This window comes from Octopus bimaculoides, chromosome 16 (genome assembly GCF_046866305.1).
Source record: "Octopus bimaculoides isolate indiv1 chromosome 16, ASM4686630v1, whole genome shotgun sequence".
Taxonomy (NCBI): domain Eukaryota; kingdom Metazoa; phylum Mollusca; class Cephalopoda; order Octopoda; family Octopodidae; genus Octopus; species Octopus bimaculoides.
In genome coordinates, this window is record NC_142943.1 from 30,429,081 (window position 1) to 30,452,244 (window position 23,164).

The following is a 23,164-nucleotide window of genomic DNA, read 5'->3' on the forward strand; positions in this document are numbered from 1 at the left end:
CTGAAAGAAGATTATTGAAAAGAAATACTTTTGTGGTTAAATAAATATAGATTATTTATAATTAGGTGTGAATTTACAGTTGATAATTTGAAGTTGACTTCTTGTAGAATAGTAGCATGACAGCTGTCAATAGAAAATCAATTTTAAATATTTCAGTGTTGTAGATACCAAAATGTGTGTTTGAGAGAGAGAGAGATTAGAAACATTTCCTTCTTCCTTCTAAATACTCTGTAGATATTTTAAAAAATCTGAATCTTTTACTATTTCTTCTCCCTCTTTGTAGTAACCACACAACCTGGCTGGTTTTGCCTAGTTTTGCATTTATTTAATGCTAGCTACAATAAAATAGGTTTTCTGGTTACTAATGTGTGTGTGTCTTGCCATTTCTTATATCAGTATTATTTGAAATATTCCATATGAATTGATTTCAAAATAATCATTGATTCCTATCTTTTTACAACAGCTGAACTGTGTGTGTGTGTGTGTGTGTGTGTGTGTGTGTGTGTGTGTGTGTGTATTGGATAGGCAGATGTGTGCAGTTGCACATGTCAGATTACTTCTCGAGTGAAATTTGATCTGATGTAAATGAGATATCTGAAACAAGAAATGCACAAATCTGAATCTTATTGGAATATATTTTAGAGTTGAACTGTTGCATTTTAATGAGGATGTTAGGTTGTTTATATTCTATACAGTTAGTAGCTACTCAGAGTATCAAGCCAGACCAATTATTCCATTTGTTTTGGGAATAGTTATCTTCACTTCATATACATGTTGTCTTTTGTTCTATTTGCTATCAATTAAATGTTCTTAAAATTAAAAATTTTACCTGAAAAGATGGAAGTGGTGGGGGAGGAACGAACCACTTGGATTTTTTTTTTTACAATGTTCTCCAAATTTTTTTTATTTATATTTATAATTTTGCTTTTAATATTTTTTTCCTTCAAATTTTCATAATTATTAACATGGCTTTTAATTTCCAACTTTTTGTTTTCATAATTTTTGTTAAACTTGTGTTATACATGTCCAAAACAATAAAAATAATCTATATATAAATAAATAAATTCCCAGTTTTATCCAGGTAAGATCCTATAGAAATATATTTTCACATCAGTTAAAAGTAAATGAATTGTGTGGCTATGCTTCTTTTTAAGTCATTGTGAGACTGTCTGACAAATTGTCAACTTATGCACTGTTTGGATTACTGTTAAATCCTGTTTTTAATTCTGTAATTCATATGCAGAAAATACTGTAACTAATACTTTGATTTAAAAAAAAAAAAAACTTTTACTAATTAAATTTTGTGTAGCTAATTTTTTTTTTTCTAGCTCTGATAATTTGTTTTTTAGCTTTGCATTCTTTACAACTGATCAATTTATGCAAACTTATTTCTGCAGCCAAGACAGATGTTTCTGTATGTGTCTGTTTTCTCTCCCTAATATGTTGTTAGCATGTCTCTGTTTTCTATCAACTTTACAGACATATCCGTCATGCTAAATGGTTGAAATATTGCTTGCTATTTGTTTGCTGATTTCCATTTGTTCATCTTTCTGAGTTTTGTAGATGTTAGCCCTGCTTAACATCTTAACATCTCTTCTATCTACATACTGACTGACTGACTGATCTTTTGAGTGTGTGTGTGTCTGTGAGTGCGTGTGTGGTCAAATTTACTAGCTGAATAGAAAATGTAATTACACTTTTTTTAAACATTATCTTACAAATTAATCCACATGAAATGTGTATGCTTTTAGATTATTCAGCTATTTTCTTTTTCTTTTCTCCCCCCCCCCCCAATTCTAAATTGCTACAGGCAGTGCTTAAATTATACGATTGAAAAAAAAAAAAGTATGGAAGTTTGTGTGTGTTTATAGTGACTAAGGTGCTGGTCAACCAAACTCTAGTCAAACTTATTGACAAGACCATTTTTTACTTTGCATTCTTCTGTTAATCTGGCTGAATGAACTTATCCCAGTTTATTGAGGGGTAACTGTTGGAAAAGTCTCCTCATTGTAAAATACATTCACCAACAACTTGTGTAAAAATTTCTGAATCTTCAAAACCACGAATAGCATTTGTTTTTGTTTTTTCACTTCCTCTTGTTTCTATGAGTTGGAAGCTTCATACATGTAATATATTTCTGTGTATTAAGTATATTTTACAGCTAACTATCCTTACGTGGAACTGGAAGTATTTAGAAATAGATCTGCCTTGTCCATATTGGCTTATGAGTTGGATGTCCAGCATGTTGCTGTCACTCTGCCATTTTTCATGGCATTTGTGTGTGTGAACATGACCTCCACAGATCAAACTTACTTCCAACTGTTAGATTTACTTTGAAAGATTTTTAACTTCTTGAAATTATCTCCTGCTTTCTGATGCCACTAGATTTTGCTGGGAAATTTCAATTGATTAAGAATATACCGTGTTCAGAAATTAATATATTGCATCTGATTTATGCAAATTGATGGCATTGGTTCATTTGAGTTATGTTTTCATTATGCCTGTATTGGTTGAGCAGTATCATGTAAGTTGTTAGTGATTCTTTTGTCTGCTCAGACACCCCCCCCCCCCCCTCTACATCAACATGTATTGTTAGTGTGTCCTATGTCAAAGATTATTATCTCATCACTTTAGAGAGTTCCTCTTTTAGATATGTGATTGACAAGCAACATTGATACAGCTAAGGAAGATTTTGGAAAATTGGATGTCAATGTAATATATAAAATAATTTGGTGATCTATGTTAAATAAAACTCAAGCCAAGTTAAGTGTTTAATTAACAAGTATTAAATCAGTGTGTGTATAAAGTAGAGCTGATACTGAAGTATTGCAGATGTAGATGACCTTCTGAAACTTTCTACAGTAAAGATTATGGCATTATATTGGCCAGTGTTAATGAATCCAAACAAGTCATCTGGTACCTGTTTACCTTGACTGTAGAGATTCACCATCTGGCTAACTGGATGGAGGTGTACGCACACACACACACACACACACACACTCTCATTCAAAACAAAACATTCTCTTTCACACTTACACAATGCCATCTTTAACTTCAGGTCTCCTACCCCCACCCTAAGTATTTTGTATACAATCCAACACTACCCAGCTTCATCTTCTGCTTATAATTCATAATGCTTCATCTTTTCACATTGTGTGTTCATGCCGTGCAGTCATTTTTATCTACATATTTTTATAAACTGTTTATATGTTTTGATTTATTGTAAGTCATCCACTATGAATTTTTTTTATTAATTATTAGACATTTTTACCAACTCTTACCAATAAGCACATCTTGTAATGGGATTAATGTTTTAATTGCAAAAAATACTGACTCAGCTTAATAAATTTAACACATAGTAACAAGCCACCAAAAGCATCATGCCATCATTAAAATGCTTGATTTCATTCTTGCTTTTATTCATATAATTAATGTTATAAAATGAAATGTAATTTGTAGTGGTGAATAAACCACTGGTACTTGATTTAAGTGTCTAGTTATGGTAATATTAAAATAGTAGTCTCTTGTGGAAGTCAAGGCAGATTAATGATGGAATGTTGTTCTCTTGTACAAGGCAGAGCTCTGCTGACAACTTATTGTAATCTCATCTTAGAAGGAAAAAAAAAATTACCCTCTGATCATTTCACTACTAAATCTCTTTAGAATTCTTCCCTTTTCTTTCTCTTCCACACATTTTCTGCAGGAATCAACTTTACTTTTCTGCTTTGCAATACTTATTCTTCAGTTAGTAAAATTTTTTCTTTTTGTTTGTTTGTTCTTCTCACCTAATTTATATTGTATATTGTAATTGGTTTTTTTTTTAATGATATTTTTGTTGCTGGACTAGCTTTATTGCACTTACGGTGGTGCATTTAAAACTATTTTCTTATCCTGTTTATTCAATCCTAACCATGTTTCCTCCTGTGTTAGTTTTTCTGTCTTCAGAGAAATATGTATTGAAGTAATTATAAATACATAAAATACAAAGGGTTTTAGATTTGCAAAATGTTTTGAGTGTAGGTGTGTCTGTTTTATTTTATTGAATTGATAGCAACAAGTAAATATTGTCTGATCACATAAATAATACTAACTAAATATTAAATGTTTCTTCTTTTAAATCTATCTTCATGTAACTAACTTCACTTCCATCCAGTAACAACAGATTTCCATTTTCTATTAAGTTGTTCAGTATAAATGTTTTTGTTCTTTTAAGCTCTATTTCTAGAAATATTTGCATTGGATATTAATGTACTGACACATCTTGTTAATATACAAATACAGTTTATTAACACACTAACACACTTATCTTAATGCACTAATGTTGGAGTAGTTAATTACATGTTGAAATCTGCAGTAGTTTAACACATTTAAATCCGGAATTGTCAAATACACTAACATGTTTAAATCTTGGGTACTTACTACATTAACATTTTAAAATTTACAGTAGTTAATGCATTAACACATTTAAATTTGGAGTAGTTAATTATTAGTCTCTTCGACTAACAACATTACTATTGGAATCGAATTGTTTAGACCAGTGTTATTGTTGTAGAAAATGAGACAGTCCACTTTGAAATGATTAGATGTAATGTAATGCAGTGAGTTCAGGATTTCAAGAAATTCTTAATTTATCAAGAAAATGTATTTATTCATTCACTTAATGCCTAGTTGAAAATGAATTCCTGTTTATTAAACCAGAATTTTTATTGACTGTGCAAAGCTACAGTGAATTCTGAGAGGAAACCTCATAAAATATTCTATATACAAAATAGCTTGTGAGGGGGTGGGGTTGATAAAACCTGAAGATTATTTGAAGTCATTGAAACATTAAAACTGCTAAATGACTATAATCTTGTTTTGTTGGATTGTGGATTCTGTTTGTGAACAGTGCATACTGAATTTTAAATGATTGCTTTATAAGATGATATAACATGAAGAGAATTCCACAAGGCAAACATTTATTGTTGAGCACACCTATCAAAAGATATAGCTAATAGCAGTTCACATTTTATATAGAATTAACATTAATTTTATAATTTGCCATGAATATATTATTTAAATGAAAACTTGTTTCTTTCTCTTTTGAATGCTTGTTAGTTGCTTAAAGCTTACAAGATAATTTCTCTTGAGTACTGCTTTCAACTTCATTTTGCATCATTTTTTTTTTTTACACTAATATTATCTTAGTTATTAATCTCTCCCTTTCCATCATTCAGTTTTATTCATGTTTCCTTGTTTTTTTTTTTTTGTTTTTTTTTTTGTTTTTTAATATTAAAAACAAATCTTTATTTCCCTATTTCTTATTCTTACATATGTTTTCTGGATTGTGTGTAAGTAATTAGTTTCATTGGATGTGTATTATTGATTTTTTTTTTTCCTCCATTACAAAAAAAAAATAATAATAATAATGATAAAAGTGTTTGGTGTTTATTTTCTCTTTATGGAACTATATTTTCCTTCAGTGTTTTTCTCCCCCATCCCATATTCATAGACCTGTCCTTACATTTTATATCTGTTTCTCTCTGTTATTTTATCTTTTAACTAGTACCAATGTGATGTCAGTTATTCTAATTATGCTAAATTTTTCTAAATTGTTAATTACCTAAACTCTGGGAGTTGAAACTATCATATTCTGCTAGTTCTCTCCCCAATATTAGCTTTAAAAAATTGAGATTCTATTCATTGTATAATTTCCCCACGATGTATATTTTAACAAACTTGATTTACTTCATCCCAATTTATCAAGTTTTTAAAATTGCCAAAAATTACTTTCATACACTTATATTACCTTTCTATAAAGTGACATGAAAATTGTTTTATGTATGTTTGTTTTGTACATTGGATACAGTGCTATTTCAGTATTTTAGTAACTTTGAAGTTATTATTACATCAGTAATAATCTTGAGGTGTTCTCAATGATAGCAAAGAGACAGTGTGCTTGGGTAATTAGGGGAAAGTGACTTTATGATCACTAGTTTAAAATGCCAATAGTGAGACATGAACAGCAGGTTTTACTTCATTAACAAATAATCTTAGAACATTTACTAAAACAAGGCTTATACAGTTCAGAGTATAATGAGAGATTGCTTATTAAGTGAATGTTTTAATTTTAGTTTTCAATAGCGTATAAGGTGCACATTTCATTATAGACTTGACTGTTTGTTGAAAATTATTTTCAAAATCTTAGACCACATAAAGTCCAGCAAATTATCTGAGAGAAATAGGGTATAAACCTCATGGGATTTCTTTCTTAGCTGTGCTTTATCCACTCAGTCCACTCTGCTGGCAAAATGAGTTTTCCTTGTAATTCAAAGGGCCAATCTTGTCACATTCTGTGACACACTGAATCTACTTGAGGAATATGTTAAGGGTACACGTGTGTGTGGAGTGCTCAGCCACTTTGCACATTAATTTCACAAGCAGGCTGTTCTGTGGATAACTGGAACCCTCGTCATTGTAACTGACGGAGTGCCAGTTTTTTTTATTTTTACATTCTGTGCTTCATTCAACTGGTAAATATTCCTCAATGCAAAATTGGTTATACTGCTGGTGCAATTCCATCCTTGTGGGGAAAAGTTTGTTTCAAAAGCAATTTATGCAAGCTTATAGTAAGAAGAGTAAAAGTCTGGGAGGAAAACTGATGGTGGGCCAAGTCTTTGACATGGATTTGATTCTTTGTTGCATCAGTTTATTTACTGCTGTATCTATAATGTCTAGACAGAATCAAAACTTCCATCAGCTCACCTTCCCTTGGCATATTACTTGTTGATGAAATATCCCCAGTGATCAACCAATAATTCATTAAGAGCTCTCATTTGTATCAAACTTAGCTAATTAGGGAGTAATAGCTTAGAAATCTATCAGCACCAATAAACAAATGCTGAAGTATCTTGGAGAAATGATTTTCGATTAATAGTTTTAACTCAGCCATTAGTTGTCTGTTATATAATTATATTATGACAGTTGTAAAATGGTCATAATGCTGAATATTTCTGATCTTAAAGTTAATGAAAATTATATTGGTGTTGGGTTGGGCATCTTCTGTTTTTGAGTTCAAATCCTATCAGGAATTGCATTTCACTCATCTAGGGACATTCAAATTATATTTGGGTTCATTCACTCAATCTTTTTCCGCCTGTTCAAAATGGTTTTTGAGCTTGTTTATCTGAATCGGCAATGATTCAAGTAAAATGGATGAGTTACTGAGTTTTTTATAACATGGTCACTGAAATGTTCATTGGTTTTACTACCCTGAAGATTGTCTCTTCATATGTGATCTTTTGATACGATTTATCTTCCTTTGTAGATGTAATTGGCAATGAGTGTATATGCCTTCTCTAATTAAGGTACACTTGTCACTTGTGTTGGTTATGTCCTCTTTAAATACGAGTAGTATATTTCATAAAGCTTGCCTCTAAAGGTAGCAATGTGCTCTTGTTTACCTTAATCAAACACTCCATTTGAGCCAATATGGATTTGGTTTGAATGAACTGACGCCTATGAAATTCATTTACTCGTCCCTATTATGAAGATAACTTAAAATGTTAATTATTAACATCTGGATTTCTGCCCCTATTTTAAGTGTTAGTTGTAGTCAACATGTTTTTCTGAAGTCCTACTAATTCACTGATAAGCCTACTGCTACTATGACTAAGTTTATTGATCTTATTATATGTCTGGTGAAATGAAGATGATAAGCAGTTTTAATGGAATTGTATAATTTACATACAATTTTGTGGAATTATTTAAAATTTATTGTAAACAAGATTTACCCTAAGATTATTAAATATTATTCTTTAGTTTTTCCATTTTTCTTATCTAAAATTCTTAAACTTTTTAATGATGATAATGATCATAGTTCTCAAAGAATTACTGCCTCTGAGTGGTGCCATAAAGTTTGACATGTTCTGGACAACTTCAGGCCAAAATAATTAGCTTGAAGTAGTATTGATCTCAGTAAACACTGCATGTGTTTTTTGCTTTTATTTTGTTTGATTATCATGAATAAGTTGAAACTAATCTTGAGGCACTAGGTAAAATTCATTGATATTTCAAAATATCAAAAATCTTTTCCTTTTTATAGCTTTTGGTATGCTTCTTAGGTGAGCTTATCAGAAAAGTTAGCTTCACAACATAGAATTATTCGCTATTGTTTCAACTTTATGTGTAGGGTTTCTTAAGTCTACATACTGTAAACTTTCAGTGCTCTATTATTATCCAATGCCACATCTACACAGAGATCAGCTTTACATGTCAAGGTCTGTGGCTCTCTATTCCTATCATGGCATTAGCTCCACCCTTCTGATATACAGTTTTTGTTTTTTCTTATGTTTTTCTAACATTTTTATTTGACTACTATTAGCTTCATTGTTTAACCTCTAAAATTAGTTGTAAAATAGATAATGATAATGATGAGTGGTGTATATTAGAAACTATAACAGCAAGTCATATTTCGTAACTCTTTAAACAAATTTGACATTTCCATTAGCTATTACATGTTTCAAAATCCCTTTCTTTGCTAGATCTGATTCCCACCCCACTTTAAATAGAGATGTTTTCAACAAACTTCATTACAGTTGATCATTATCTAATTAAACTTTGTCACTTGTTATTTTTGCTCCAATCCTAAATGAAATATCTAATTATTGAACTGAAATCATTAGGATTAAACACTTCGTAAAAGTTTCCTGGTACTTTTTTTAGTTTAATATATATTTTATATATATATATATATATATATATATATATATATATATATAATTGGTGTTATTTGTTGATCAAAGTATTTGTTTCTTTTGGTTAATTAGAACTTACAAGATTTATAATCCTCTATAAGAGGAATGTTATAAGAACTAGGATTTATATAGAGAAAAGCATCATCATCATATTTATAGCTATGTTAATTATATTTGACATTTATTGAAATTAGGGATAAAAATGCAGACTTAAATATTACATTATCCATTTATTGAAGGTCATTGTTCCTTATATATGCTGTTCTTCATTTTTGTGGATGACTGCACGAATAAGCTATCAGTCTTCGCAACTGATGATGGTTTCCTAGTTCACCTTACAAGTTGTTTTGTATTTCAGGTCAGGGCACTAAATTTACCACACTCACTTTGTCTAAATGTCAGGATCAGAGTTGCCAGCTTATCTGGAAATGTTATTTTCAGTAGAATAGTACTCTATCTATGAAAGATAATTAGGTTATGATTTTAAAACTGTGGCTAATCTGTTCATAGCTAAATAATCTGGGGGAGTTTCTTATGAGATAAACTAAGAACTTCACTTCTCTAGGACTGTGTGTAAGGAAGTGGATTCATTCAGTGACAATGTATCGGTTTGTTTTTAGACTCTACTATCTGAGTGTTCTACTTAAATTGTCTTACACGGTAATAGCTTGATATAGTAATGATAATGAAAGCATTTTGTATCTCGACCAACAAAATTACAAACAATTACAGTAATTCAAAAGAACTAAACACTCCCTATTGTTGTTATGCACTAAACTATTTGTGAAATATTGGTAGCATTTATAGAGTAGTAACCTAAATATAACTAGCTGCAGTATTTCAACTGTGACACATGAAAGGGTCAGCTATCAGTTCCTTGTTTGATAATGTTGGTGCTTAGTGTAAATATACACAATTAGTAGTGGTAGTAGTAGAAAATACATGGGTCATTAAGAAACATTAGGATATTTATATACATTTACTCTATATATGCATGTGTGTATGTATTTGTTCACATTTGTACTCTATGTAAGTCATGAGCCGCTACTTGCTTTGTCTCTTCAAAGACAGTTGAAGTAAGAAATTCCTTACTTGTAAAAGTCAGTAAGGGTTAGTGACAGAAAAGGCATTCAGCTGTAAAGTAGTGCCTCAATTACATGTTTGTCTGACTCATAGTAACATGGTAAAATGGATATAAATACAAACACAAATTGGGGAATTGTGTGTTCGGTATATTTGTACTGAAAGGGAAATATAATGAGCACATCTAAAGCTGAGGGCTTTAGATGTATTCATGATAATAGTTTAGCTTAGCATCTGAAAACCAAAGAAACAGTACTCAGTTATATTGTTTCCATTGTAACTGTATCTGGAGGTGTTAGGGGTCATCATAATGAGAAATGGGCCAAAATTGTGTCTTTGGTTAGGAAAGAATTCTCTTTGTATTGTTTTACTTGTCATTTAGTTATGTCTTCTCTAGAACATTGAAATTTTGGTTATACATTATATTGTTACATAAGTAACTAGACCTTAGAAACTAGGCAATGATACATAAAATGAGACAGTTCAGTGCAGATGTTTTGGTCCAGCTGACTGGATATCCAACATGTTTTGGTGACTACTCTTTTAACGTAAGATGCAAACATGCATGTGTCTGCAGAAATTACCCTTGCAGATGGAAGGCGAGAGAGACATTACAATTTAAAAATTTATAAATCGAATACAACATAAACATGTTCCCACTCATATATATGTATTACGAGAAATGTGCTCACAGGCATAAATAGATAGCGGGGGAGAAGAATGGGAGCAACATTAAAACATCTAAGTCAGCATTGAATCAGTGGTACCGAAATGACTCTGTCAAAACATCTCATACTGATCATACACCACCATTATGGACATAAACTGTACTTTAATTGTTTCAAGGTATTTTGTTAGTTTCGCTTTTACTTTTGGTTTTCTATTTTTTAATATAAAGGTCGATTGGATTTTTGTGGTTTTCATTTCAAAATTGTAATTATTCTAAAATGAAGTAGGGAAGTGGAATTTATATATTTTAATTTTGTTCCGATTGTTTTTTGGTGTGTGAAATTATTGATTGAATGGGGGCTTTATCAAGGAATACACACGCGTGTTGATGCCTAGTTGAAGGAAGAAGCTATGATGTTCAAGGTTGCGAAGGGAAATAAACCCTTTGTAAAAAGAAGTGTTGCCTCCCTTGAATTTCCTATCATTTGACCCATTTCATTTAAACATTTGATGTGTTTAACGAATTCAGATTTAAAACATAAGTTTCAAAAGTAAATGGTCCGTAGATATTCAGTTTTTCTATTAATAATATTTTCTTTTTTTTTTCACTATGTTTTTTTGCCACTAAATTTTAAAGCCATTTAATTAAAAAAAAAGAAATGTATAAAGAGAGGCAGTTTGGCAAACCCTTTAATTGTCATTATGAAATAAATGAGTAGATCTCATTAGTACAGACTTATTCTAATTTATGGTACCATCAATTACTTGTTGGTTTATTATTTATCAGGCGAAATCTCGGCTTGTCTCATTGCATCTTTCCCAGTTCAGGTATATATACAACAGGCTTATTTATAATCATTTCCTCTTTACCTTCTAACTTTGCCATTTTTTTTTTTTTTTTTTCCTTTGTCAGTTGCCTGTTTTATTCATTCCTTTGGATAAATGAATTTGTTAATCCTTCTAAACGTCTTTACTCGTAGTTTTACTAACTGATAATGACCTTTTTTCTTTTTTTTTTCCATATTTTCATATTTTTTTTTTAAATTTTGTTGTTGTTTTGCACATGCACTGCTTTGTTCCACATATCTGGCAGATATTTGTTTTTGAATATTTTTTTTATTTGTAAAAAACAAAAAAGAAATAAAACTTTATCATTCATTACTTTATATGTTAATCAATACATATGAAAGTATTCATATTTATAGTTTCTTTTTTCTCTTGAAGAATGCAATTCTCATTTCTCATCTGTATACTGAGCAAGCTGTATTCTTTTTTTTTCCCCCTCCTCCTTTTAATGACATAGTCTCTCTCTCTCTTTTTCTCTCTCTCTCTCTCTTTTTCTCTCTCTCTCTCTTTTTCTCTCTCTCTCTCTCTCTCTCTCTCAGCTTTGCATTACATCAAGTGTAATAAAGTTGAAAGACTTCAATCTAAATTTCTGCCAACCCTATTAGTCGTCGTCACATGAGATATTGTTAGTGTTTTCCTTATTAGCTGTAATTTGTTAAACAACTGTCATATCTCAGCTGCAAGCTTATCTTACAAGAGCTGTTCTGTTGCATCCTCATCTTGCTTTATTTATCTCCACAAAACTCTTTTGATGTTGTATTGTTCATTGCTGTTAAGCATGATAGATGAGCTTGAATTGGAAAACAAATGAAAGAAAATACTTTCTATAATGTTATTTTATGCAATTTAAAAGTGGATAAAATTTTACTGAAGAACTGGATTTTGACTTTAGCATTATTTTATAAACTCTTTCCTTCTCTTTCTAAGAGATAACCAGTGATTTATTGCCACACAGCAGATTATTTCATTATGCGATTACTGATAATTATACAGATTATAAAACATCTTGTCATATTAAACTCCAATTCCAAAAATAAATATATTTAGAATGAAATTAAAAAAAAAAAAGCAATAGCTATATAGACAGCCGTTCATAACTGAATTTCTTAAATATTTTCTTAATGTCAAAACTAGTTGGAAATCTTTGGCCAATTAAAAAAAAAAAAATAACTATTTAAAAACCTGTCCTTGTTTATCCTTATGTCATAAATTTAACTTTCCAAACACTAACTGCCGTTGTAGACTTCATATGGTTAGATAGAAAGGCACTTGCACATACATATATGCATGTGTGTGTGTATGTTTGTATGTAACTGATGTAATATAAAATAAAAAACAGTCTATTTTTAACTAATAATTTTTTTTTTTTTGGAACCTACCTCAACATAAACATACAGCTCCACATTTACACATGCATATACACAACACTCACTCATACAGTTTGTGAAGAAATATTATTTGAAGCTCATTTACATAATCTCTTTGTAGAAATAGTTTAATGTTGCTTTATTTTTTTCTTTCCTTCTAATAAAATATTTTAACATCGTCATTTAGCCAAACTAAAGATTTTTCTTTATATCAGTAAGAATTTTGATACAGATTGATTTTTTTTTTTTCTTATTTCATCAGTTTGAATTTAAAATTAGATGGTGGATTTATCAAAATAACATTTCCCTAATTATGGTTTATAAAGAGAAAAATATTGCTTTTAATACAAACATTAACAAAGTAAGTTTATGTTTTGTTTAACTTTTTAAATGTATATCAACATATAATCAACCATTTAAAAGGTTAAATATACATAAATATGCTTGATTGTGTGTGTCTAACGATTTAGTATGTTTCTTTTTAATAAACAGCTTTTGTGTAATCTATACCTTTTAATAAATTTTCCTGAAATGTTCCTCTGTTTCAAGGGAATAATTGTTTTCTTATCTATCTACTGCATGCTTTTGGATTTTTGAACATTTTGCCTGCTCTCACTAACCTTTTTGGTCTGGCTATGTATTCACCTCTGAGCCAAACTATCTACTTATATATGCATTGGGTGGCTACAGCAGCATAGCATAATGACAAATAGCTTATCTTCACTTGATTAAATTCTTTCTGGTTCTTCCTTCAAGCAGGCAGATGTTGGTAGCTTTCCCATATGGTATCGGGCATCTAACGTTACTAGCAGAGCTTCTAAAACCTTCATTTTCATCATCTAATGTTCTTTTCTTTCTTTCTTTAGGCAAGTCTGGTGTTGTCGGACCTAAAAAATCAGAACAGTTGACCATCAGCCATGGAGTTGTCAGTGATTCTCAGGTAAATTCTTTGCTTCATTCCACAGAATATTAGGTTTTCTTTTTTTTTTTTTTTGGTGGTGGGGTTACAGATTATGTAAGTGGATAACTGTTTTGCTTGTAGTCAACAGCTAGTCCATTGGGGTAATTTTTGATAGGCTAATATGGTTTTGCTACCTCTTCATTCAGTATCCTATCTTTATATAAAAGACATCAGCTGAGCTTCTCATACTTTAGATAACAAATCTAAATGGTAGTGGTGATGGCTGGTACTGTAAAGATGAAAGTGATTAGAAACTGTTTTGAGAATTTTATTTCTGAATGAAAACAAAACGTCATTTGTCTAAAGAGGCCCAGTATAGTCTACATACATTGTCAGAAGTGTTGTACTCTTTATCAACAAGACTTAGTGAACAAGATTTACAAATACCTGTGATAGGCCAATAGTCTGGAAAACATTGGTGGTATAAATTATATGTGAAGGAGCAGAAAACTACAGAATTACTTGTTGGATCTAGAAGTAATGACAGAATTAAGACTACAGTAAATTCACATTAAAATTTACTAAGAGTGTGAACTATATTCAGTGTAGCTGAGTATCCATATGCAGTTGGAAATATATAGCATTGGGCCTCATGGAGGCATAGTGACTGACTTCCTTTCAAGCATTGGGCCTGATGGAGGCAAAGTGGCCAAGCTCTTTTCAAGTGTTGGGCCTCACGGAGGCAATGGCCAAGACCTTTGGCATTGTCGTGCTTGAGAAGAAGACCTATCCAGCCGAGCAAAATTGCAGTTGTGGCAGATAGCGGTATCACACAAATGGCACCCATGCCGGTGGCACATAAAAGCACCCATTACACTCTAAGTGGTTGGCATTAGGAAGGGCATCCAGCCATAGAAAATCATGCTAAATCAGACTGGATCCTGGCGCAGCCTCCCAACGTGCCAGCCCAGTCAAACAGTCGAACCCATGCCAGCATGGATAATGGACGTTAAATGACGATGATAATAATTACAGAGGCATCAAGCTGTTAGATCAGGTTATGAAAGTTACAGAGAGGGTCATAGCCCAACTAATTAGGGAGCGAATCAATTTAGATGAGATGCAGTTTGGGTTCGTGCCAGGTAAAAGCACTACTGATGCCTTATTTCTAGTGAGACAGCTGCAGGAGAAATACCTAGCTAAGGATAAACCTCTGTACCTGGCTTTCGTTGACATGGAGAAAGCCTTTGACAGGGTCCCACGATCCCTTATCTGGTGGTCAATGAGGAAACTTGGGATAGAAGAATGGTTAGTGAGAGCTGTGCGAGCCATGTACAGAGATGCTGCCAGTAAGGTGAGGGTTGGAAATGAGTACAGCAATGAATTCCGGGTAGAGGTAGGGGTCCACCAAGGTTCCGTCCTCAGCCCCCTCTTATTTATCATAGTCCTCCAGGCAATCACAGAGGAGTTCAAGACAGGTTGCCCCTGGGAGCTCCTCTATGCTGATGACCTTGCCCTAATTGCGGAGTCACTATCAGAACTAGAGAAGTTTCAGGTGTGGAAGCAAGTTCTAGAATTGAAGGGCCTTAGAGTCAACCTAGCTAAAACCAAAATCCTAATAAGTAGGAAGGTAGATAAAACACAAACCCCTTCAGGTAGATGGCCCTGCTCAGTATGTAGAAAAGGAGTAGGTAGTAACTCTATAAGATGTACCCGGTGCAAGCTATGGACACATAAGAAGTGCAGCAACATCAAAGGCAGGTTAACTAGCAAGTTAGTTTTTGTTTGTGGCAGATGTTCAGGTGCAATAAAGACTGTAAACAAACAGGAAACAACTTCTATCTCATTCCAGGGTGAAAAACTAGAGGTAGTCGATAGCTTCCGCTATCTGAGCGACCAAGTTAGTAGTGGGGGTGGGTGCGCTGAAAGTGTAGCTGCTAGAATAAGAATAGCCTGGGCAAAGTTTAGAGAGCTCTTACCCCTGCTGGCGACAAAGGGACTCTCACTAAGAGTAAAAGGCAGACTGTATGACGCATGCGTATGAACAGCCATGCTACATGGCAGTGAAACATGGGCTGTTACTGCTGAGGACATACGTAAGCTCGCAAGGAATGAAGCCAGTATGCTCCGTTGGATGTGTAATGTCAATGTGAATACCCGTCAGAGTGTAAGTATCTTGAGAGAAAAGCTGAACATTAGAAGCATCAGTTGTGGTGTGCAAGAGAGACGATTGCGCTGGTATGGACATGTGGTGAGAATGGATGAGGATAGCTGCGTGAAAAAGTGCCACACCCTAACAGTTGAGGGAATCCGTGGAAGAGGTAGGCCCAGGAAGACCTGGGCTGAGGTGGTGAGGCAAGACCTTCGTACATTGGGCCTCACCGAGGCGATGACTACTGACCAAGACCTTTGGGAATGTGCTGTGCGTGAGAAGACCCGGCAAGCCAAGTAAGATCGTTGCCAGTGCCCCTGGACTGGCTCTTGTGCGGGTGGCATATGAGATGCACCATTTTGAGCGTGGCCATTGCCAGTACCGCCTGACTGGCTCCCGTAGGATTTTCGAGTGAGATCGTTGCCAGTGCCCCTGGACTGGCTTGTGCGGGTGGCACATAAAAGACACCATTTCGAGCGTGGCCGTTTTCGTGCGGGTGACACGTAAAAGCACCCACTACACTCTCTGAGTGGTTGGCGTTAGGAAGGGCATCCAGCTGTAGAAACTCTGCCAAATTAGATTGGAGCCTGGTGTTGCCATCCGGTTTCACCAGTCCTCAGTCAAATCGTCCAACCCATGCTAGCATGGAAAGCGGACGTTAAACGACGATGATGATGATGATGATATAGATATAGATATATATATAGATATATATTTCGTTTGGGGATTTGGTTTGCAAGATTCTTTATGTGAGTTCGTGTGTTGAAGCATATTCTGTTGTATCTGGGGAGTCATTTTCTTTTTGTGTCTTATAAGTGTGTTAAATTATAAGGCACTAAAAGAAAATGACTCTCCCCAGACACAACAGGATATATATATATACATGCACACATCCTTCAAGATCACATTTTATCTATACATAATGTGTTTTTCCAAGCACTGGCTAGAGAGACCAGTACCTTCCATGAGACTGGTGCAAATTGTATATTGTGGATGCAAGGTTGTAGTTCTTGAAGCCTTTGTTGGTTATGATCATACATTGATCCATTGACTGGATCATAGATTCCGAGTTTGATTCCAGGAAGTGACCTGAATAACAACAACATTGAAGAATACCTTAGGAATGAGAACCCAGGTTCGAAATTTCCTCAAGACATCTGATGAAGGCTGGAGGGTATATCAGCCAAAACATTAACCACAAACAAGATGAGGACAAATATCCAACATGTGTAAATAATTAGCTTAAACTAATGATGTTTAGATACTTTAATGAGTAAATCAGTGATACTTTCTTGTGTTGAATTCAATGTTGAACATTGTGTAAATTATGGATCTGAGTAAAAACAGATGAGTACAAAATGATGTACCTTCAGATATGCTTTTGCATTAAATATGTTTGGATATTGCTTTTCCACGTGGATAGCAGCGAAGCGGAGAATATGTCTACTTGTCTACACCTGTTGTACATTAATCCAGAGACTGTCTCATCCCTACGTTGACTATGTCCCACCGGAGATGTTTGATAAGGGCTAAAACAGGTCCAAATTTCTCTGTTGTATTTGCTGATTGACTAGAATTATGTTAGTCAACTACTTCCTGCTTTTATTCCCTTCCCACCACAACATAATTTCTCAAGTTAACCTTTTGATGCCTACTACATTAGAACAAGTTTAACCATTACTTTAGATAAGGCAGTCTCTTTATTCACATCTCTTATGTTTTTCTTTCACTTGCTGAGTCAGGACAAAGGAGAAACAGTCCATAAGTCCTCCAAAACCAGTGAAATCGATGCTATTAATATTCTAGTTAAATTGTTGCAGTTCAGTACCTGCAGGAAAGACATGATTAGGGAAAATGTTCTGGGAAAAAAGAGCTGGGCATAATGGAAAAGTGAGGTTGGACAAAACAAAGGTGACGAGATGGAAAGATAAGTGAGTTGGGGTTGTCTGAGTGGTGAAGGCATGAGACCAACCAGCTCCAAAGAGCTGAAGCCATTATAATAGCAATAGAAAAGACAGGGAGATGGGGTAGCATACTTGTGGACCAGAAGCTGAAGTGCATCCATCAGTAATGGAATACTGATCAGCCAAGTATCTGATCTCCAGATGTGGTCTGTTGAAATATTTTTAGTATTTTTTCATGTGACATAAAACTGCGAATGTTTTGCTCTCTGTTGCTTTCATTTGTGCAAGAATTTCACTTGAAGTTGACATCATGGCTTTATAGAGGGATTAGTGTGAGAAAATATGAATATTGGTCAGGTTGAAAAACTGAATACAGAATTACTTCCATTTGTATAATTTTATTGATTTAGCATTGATTTATCCTCAATTCACATTTCAGCAGGTTCTTTCATTTGCTAAAATATAATGTTAAATTACTACATTTATTCTTTCTTTCTTGTAAGATTTAAGGTGATCTCAGTATTGTAAACAGTCAAGTTAATGTTAGTCTTGTTTATTACACCACTAATAGTATTTCTCTGCTTGTTATATCTGTTCACCTTCACTGTTTCTGTAAGGTATGTCGCATAACTTGAAACTATTTAAACAAATATTGAGATGAACATCATCTTTACACAACTATTGTAGCTCTTACATTTATTTCTCTTGATATAAGCTCTTTTGTTCATTTGTTTTTCTGTCTGTTTTTCCATCCTGGCATGGGTTAGATGAATATGTTATTGAGAGGTATCTTGTTTTACGGTCGGATGTCTTTCATGACCTTAACCCTTACCTGTTTTTTAAGTGAGAGATCTCTTATTCCATGGGGCTTCAAAGGCACAGGGCAAATGTGTGATTTATTGACAAGAGAAATGACAACTAGAACACTCTACAAACATGATTTTTATGAAAGCAATCAACAGATATAAAGACAAAAATTTCATGTGCATATATACATACATACACACATACATACTATTGGCTTTTTTTGTTTTTTCAGTTTCCATCAACCAAATCCACTTGCAAGTCTTTTGGTTGGGCTGGGGCTATAGTAGATGATACCTTAAGGTGCCACACAGTAAGACTGAAGCTACATGGTTTGGAAGTGCACCTCTCCACCATGCATTTATATTTGCCCCTGCTTGTTAAAAGGAAGCATTAATTATGAATGTTAGCAAAAATCGTGGGTGAATGCTTATATCATTGTTTAATGCAAATAATATGTAGTCTCATAACTATTGCAGTTGAGATTCTTGTAAAAGGCTAAATGTGATAACATTTAACTGTTATTGGTTTTTACTGGTATTTATTTTTTGTTTTGTGTGTAAGGGAATGGATCTTTAACATTTTATCAACTCATGGTACCTTCTTCTTACCACCAAATTCTCTCTTCTCCCACCACCATACAAATCACCCTCCTCATCCACTTCTGCAACTAACCCAACTAACCCCTTGGGATTCATAGTTTTGCAAGCTGCATGGCTACTTTACTAGTGCTAGTGACATGAAAAAAGCACCCAGTACACACTGTAAAGTAATTGGCATAAGGAAGGGCATCCAACCACAGAAAATTTGCCAAAGCAGATACTGGAGGACAATGCAGTGCTTTGGTCTATTGGATCTTGTTAAATTGTTTGCCTCATGCTGGCATGGGACATAATTGTTAAATGCTGATGATGTTCATGATCATCAATGTAGATCAAGCTATTTCTGAAATGGCTACATCCCACTGCCATAATATTTTCATCATCATCATCATCATCATCATCATCATCATCATCATCATCATCATCATCATCATCATCATCATCATCATCATCATCGTTTTACATCTGTGTGTCATTGCAGCTCTCTGTGATGGGCCAAAGGACAATGGTTTGCTGCATTCTATCACACTGTAATCTCTAATATTCTGCTGCTGTAATCTCTACATTCTGCTACAATAATCTCTATATCTCCACCACTTTAATCTTTACATCTCACCACTGTAATCTCTGCATCCCACTACTATGAGATTGTCTTCAGAATTATAGCCTCCCTGACATTATGTTGCTTGCATTGGGCATTCTCCTTTGAATTGTATGAAATAATGATACCACAATCTATTCCCAGGTTTGAAATGAAAAAAAAAAAAATTCCAAAGTTATAAACTGATATTGTTAGTGACAATGTTTGCATGCTGAATTTCTAATTTCTAGAAATAATTTAATCAATAATTTAATTACTGTAGTAGCACTGATATCTAAACATTGGCATGCAAATGTAAATCTTAAGTTACACATTAACAATAATCAAAATGTACATGATTCTTTTGGCCCAATGAAGGCTTACAGTGGTTAGAATAGCACATATTTTGTAAACAATTTGATGTAAGGAAGTAACTTGGATGAAAAAATTGTGATTTGATATATGCAGTTATATTAAGCCTCAATTTCTTCATGCAAGCACTGACCTCTACATCATCTCTGCTGAACAATTAACTTCCATAGTGACTAAGCTATTGAATGCCAAAGTGACAAAGATGTTCATGAAACTTGAAGAAGCCAAACAACTTCTGGCGACGACAGTAGTATTTTCTTTTTCAAGATGATGTACTCTGATGTCATAAGTCTATTCAGATAATTGCAGTTACAATGCACCAGTTTAATTTTAACCTTTGGTAAATGCTTGTGGTTGAAACAGTAGTTTATTGATCTGTTAATAAGTTGAAAATGTTTTGTGATTAAACAGGATCTCTAATTTACAGACATTTTACAATAATATCTAAATATAAGGCTGTGAGTTGGCAGAACCATTAGCACACTGGGCAGAAGACTTAGCAGCATCTTTACATTCTGAGTTCAAATTCCACCAAGGTCAACTTTGCCTTTTATCCTTTTGGGGTCAATAAGTACCAGTTGAGGACTGGGGTCAGTGTAATTGACTTACCTCTCCTTCCCTGAACTTGCTGGCCTTGTGCCAAAATTTGAAACCTATATTTAAATATTTTCATTTTGAATTTAAAGATATTTTAATTCATGAGTAATGTCTTTGAAGACCAAGAATGGGATGATTATTTAGTAGTTTGGCATAAATATTTCAGATTCAACTGTTTGTTCTAAGTGTGAAGAATATTAAAATATAATTTCTGTGTTTCTGTTAAAAAGTTAATGTGAAATCGATAAAAATTGCTTCAGTTTTATCTGAATAATGTGGAAATCGCATGGAATAGTATGAGTAACTTTTGTCACGACCTTTTATTCTTAGAAAAAGAATAATTACTTAATTCTTCATACCATTCTGCCTAAATAATGGATTTATAAATGTAATATCCCTGCATATCTCACATCTGTTTTCATTCCTCGACTTCCACTCTCTATTTCGAATCTTATCTAAATTAGCTATTACTTAACCATTTTCTCACACCGTCTCCGATGAAGGGATATAATAAATATCCTGGAAACAGCTGTAAGATCTTCTATTTATAAATGTTCTAAAATCTTCACAGCCTTGGTTTTTTATCTCATTCTGAAAAAATTATATATATATATAAATTGAAACACTGAAACAGCATCTTGACTGTATTGACTTAGTTATGCAAGCACTCTGTCTTTTAGTATATCTAGTCACCCAGACACACACACGCTTTTCTGTGTGTCTGTGTCCAATCTTCTCAGGTCTCATGTTAACCATAGCACCTAACTCTCTCTCTCTCTCTCTCTCTCTCTAATATTAGGCTTCTGGAATCCCTTTCCAACTTGTGTGTTTCTAATAAGTGTTGACAAGTGTATGCATGTGAACAATAATGGTATTGATCTCACTGATCTCCTGTTACACTTGTAAAATTTCTAATCAACATATTGCGTTTATTTTTCATTTCATTCTTTTGAATATCATCATCATCATCATTGTTTAACGTGCCACCCACACAAGAGCCAGTCCAGGGGCACTGGCAACAATCTTGCTCGAAATTCCTTACACATGCCACGGGCTCAAGTGCCAGAAAGGCGACACTGGGCACAGGTGCCATGCCGATTTCGCTTTCGCTTGCCCCAATAAGTCTTCGTAAGCTGAGTTTCGTGTCCAATGAAGGAGACGACGTTGGCACGGGTGCCAGTCGTCGTATTTAGTTCGGTATTCGATTTCACTTGCCTCAACAGGTCTTCGCAAGCCTGCTTTTTGTACTGGTTGCATTTCATCATCTTTACCACCATGTGTTAGCTCGCTTTAGACAATGTTTCTGCAAAGATGAATGGAAGAGGTTGTGTTGACAGAAGAACCAGGATAGGTGATGCAAGTATGTGATGGTAGATATAATCACTAGTGTGAGAGGGTAGTAGAGTGAAAGAGAAATTGATGGATAACAACACAGGTGTACAATAGTAAAGGTGATGGATGCTAATAACAAGTGAGAGGTTGCTTTTGTCTGAGCCCAATCAATTCCATGTGGAGAATATGGCAGTGGATGTCAAGATTGTAGCACAGGGAATATCAAGATTACAGCAGTGGGATATGTCAAGATTATTGCAATGAGATTTAGGCATCATGTCTCCACACCATTACTCTAACTTCTACAATCTATTTATTACTTTTTAAAATACCTAAGTACATGAATTCTATTTCATATGACATACAGTGCTACAGCTCTTAAGTATAATTGTTTTAAAAATTTTGGAGTTGTTTGGAAACTTGTTTTTATTAATGGAAATTGCTTTAGTTCTATTTCATATTTTGTTAGTTATGATATTTTCTTTCTAACTGGACACAAGGCTGATTTTAGAAGAAAATTAATCATTATTTGCACTCATGTGCCAAGGAAGTTGACTCTGGAGGCATTTGAAATAACAATCTAGTGGAAACCTTTAAAAATATCTTCTATTATATCATAACTTACTAATTTTTACAAATCATAAATTTCTACTTAATTTATATTTATTACAGAATAAATCGGGTCCGAATGAAACAGAACCTTTGTCCAGTGAAATGGAAACTGTAATTATTCAAGGAACAGATTTTGCTAAAGAATTTGAAAAGCCCAATGATCGTGCCAGCCATATTAAAATTGGTCGGGCTAAACAGGTATGGTTCCCTCATATTATTATACTTAAAATCCTGGAAATATTTTAGAAACAGCCATTCTGCGTCAGATGGCTGTCGGTTGACCAACAAATATTAGGATTTAGTTTTATGCTTTTTATTTTATGAAAGAAAAAAAAAACAGTCATTTATGGCTTGCCCTTTTCAGCTGCAGTTATACCTGTAATTACTTTGGATCGATCTCATGATTACCATTCAATGTAAGTTTGCTTTTTCATTTAAAACCAAAAATGAAAATTATATCAAGTGTATACTTCAAGTAAATGCATGAATATTTTTTTTTTCCGTGGGACAATGTGTTGTCATTGGCATAAAAGGGTTTTTGCATGATATCTGCCCCACCTCCTCCTCTCAGTATCATAAGAGTGTGTTTTGTTCCATTTCTTCCTTTA

At 33.6% G+C, this 23,164-nt stretch overlaps 1 protein-coding gene across 48 annotated transcripts in view; it reads left to right on the plus strand.

Annotated features, from left to right (window-relative positions):
- Positions 1-23,164, plus strand: part of LOC106872650 (uncharacterized) — a 117,372-nt gene that overhangs the window by 49,379 nt on the left and 44,829 nt on the right. For 24 of the 48 annotated variants that reach the window (XM_089364384.1, XM_089364362.1, XM_089364338.1 and 21 more), the window contains 2 exons: positions 13,567-13,640; positions 22,617-22,754. In XM_089364384.1, the coding sequence (XP_089220510.1) occupies positions 22,714-22,754 (41 nt within the window). In that variant the 5' untranslated portion in view covers positions 13,567-13,640; positions 22,617-22,713. Of the gene's footprint in view, positions 1-1,397; positions 1,415-3,703; positions 3,745-11,274; positions 11,316-13,566; positions 13,641-22,616; positions 22,755-23,164 lie in introns of all 48 variants that reach the window. The other 24 variants (XM_089364371.1, XM_089364346.1, XM_089364372.1 and 21 more) reach the window with 4 other exon arrangements.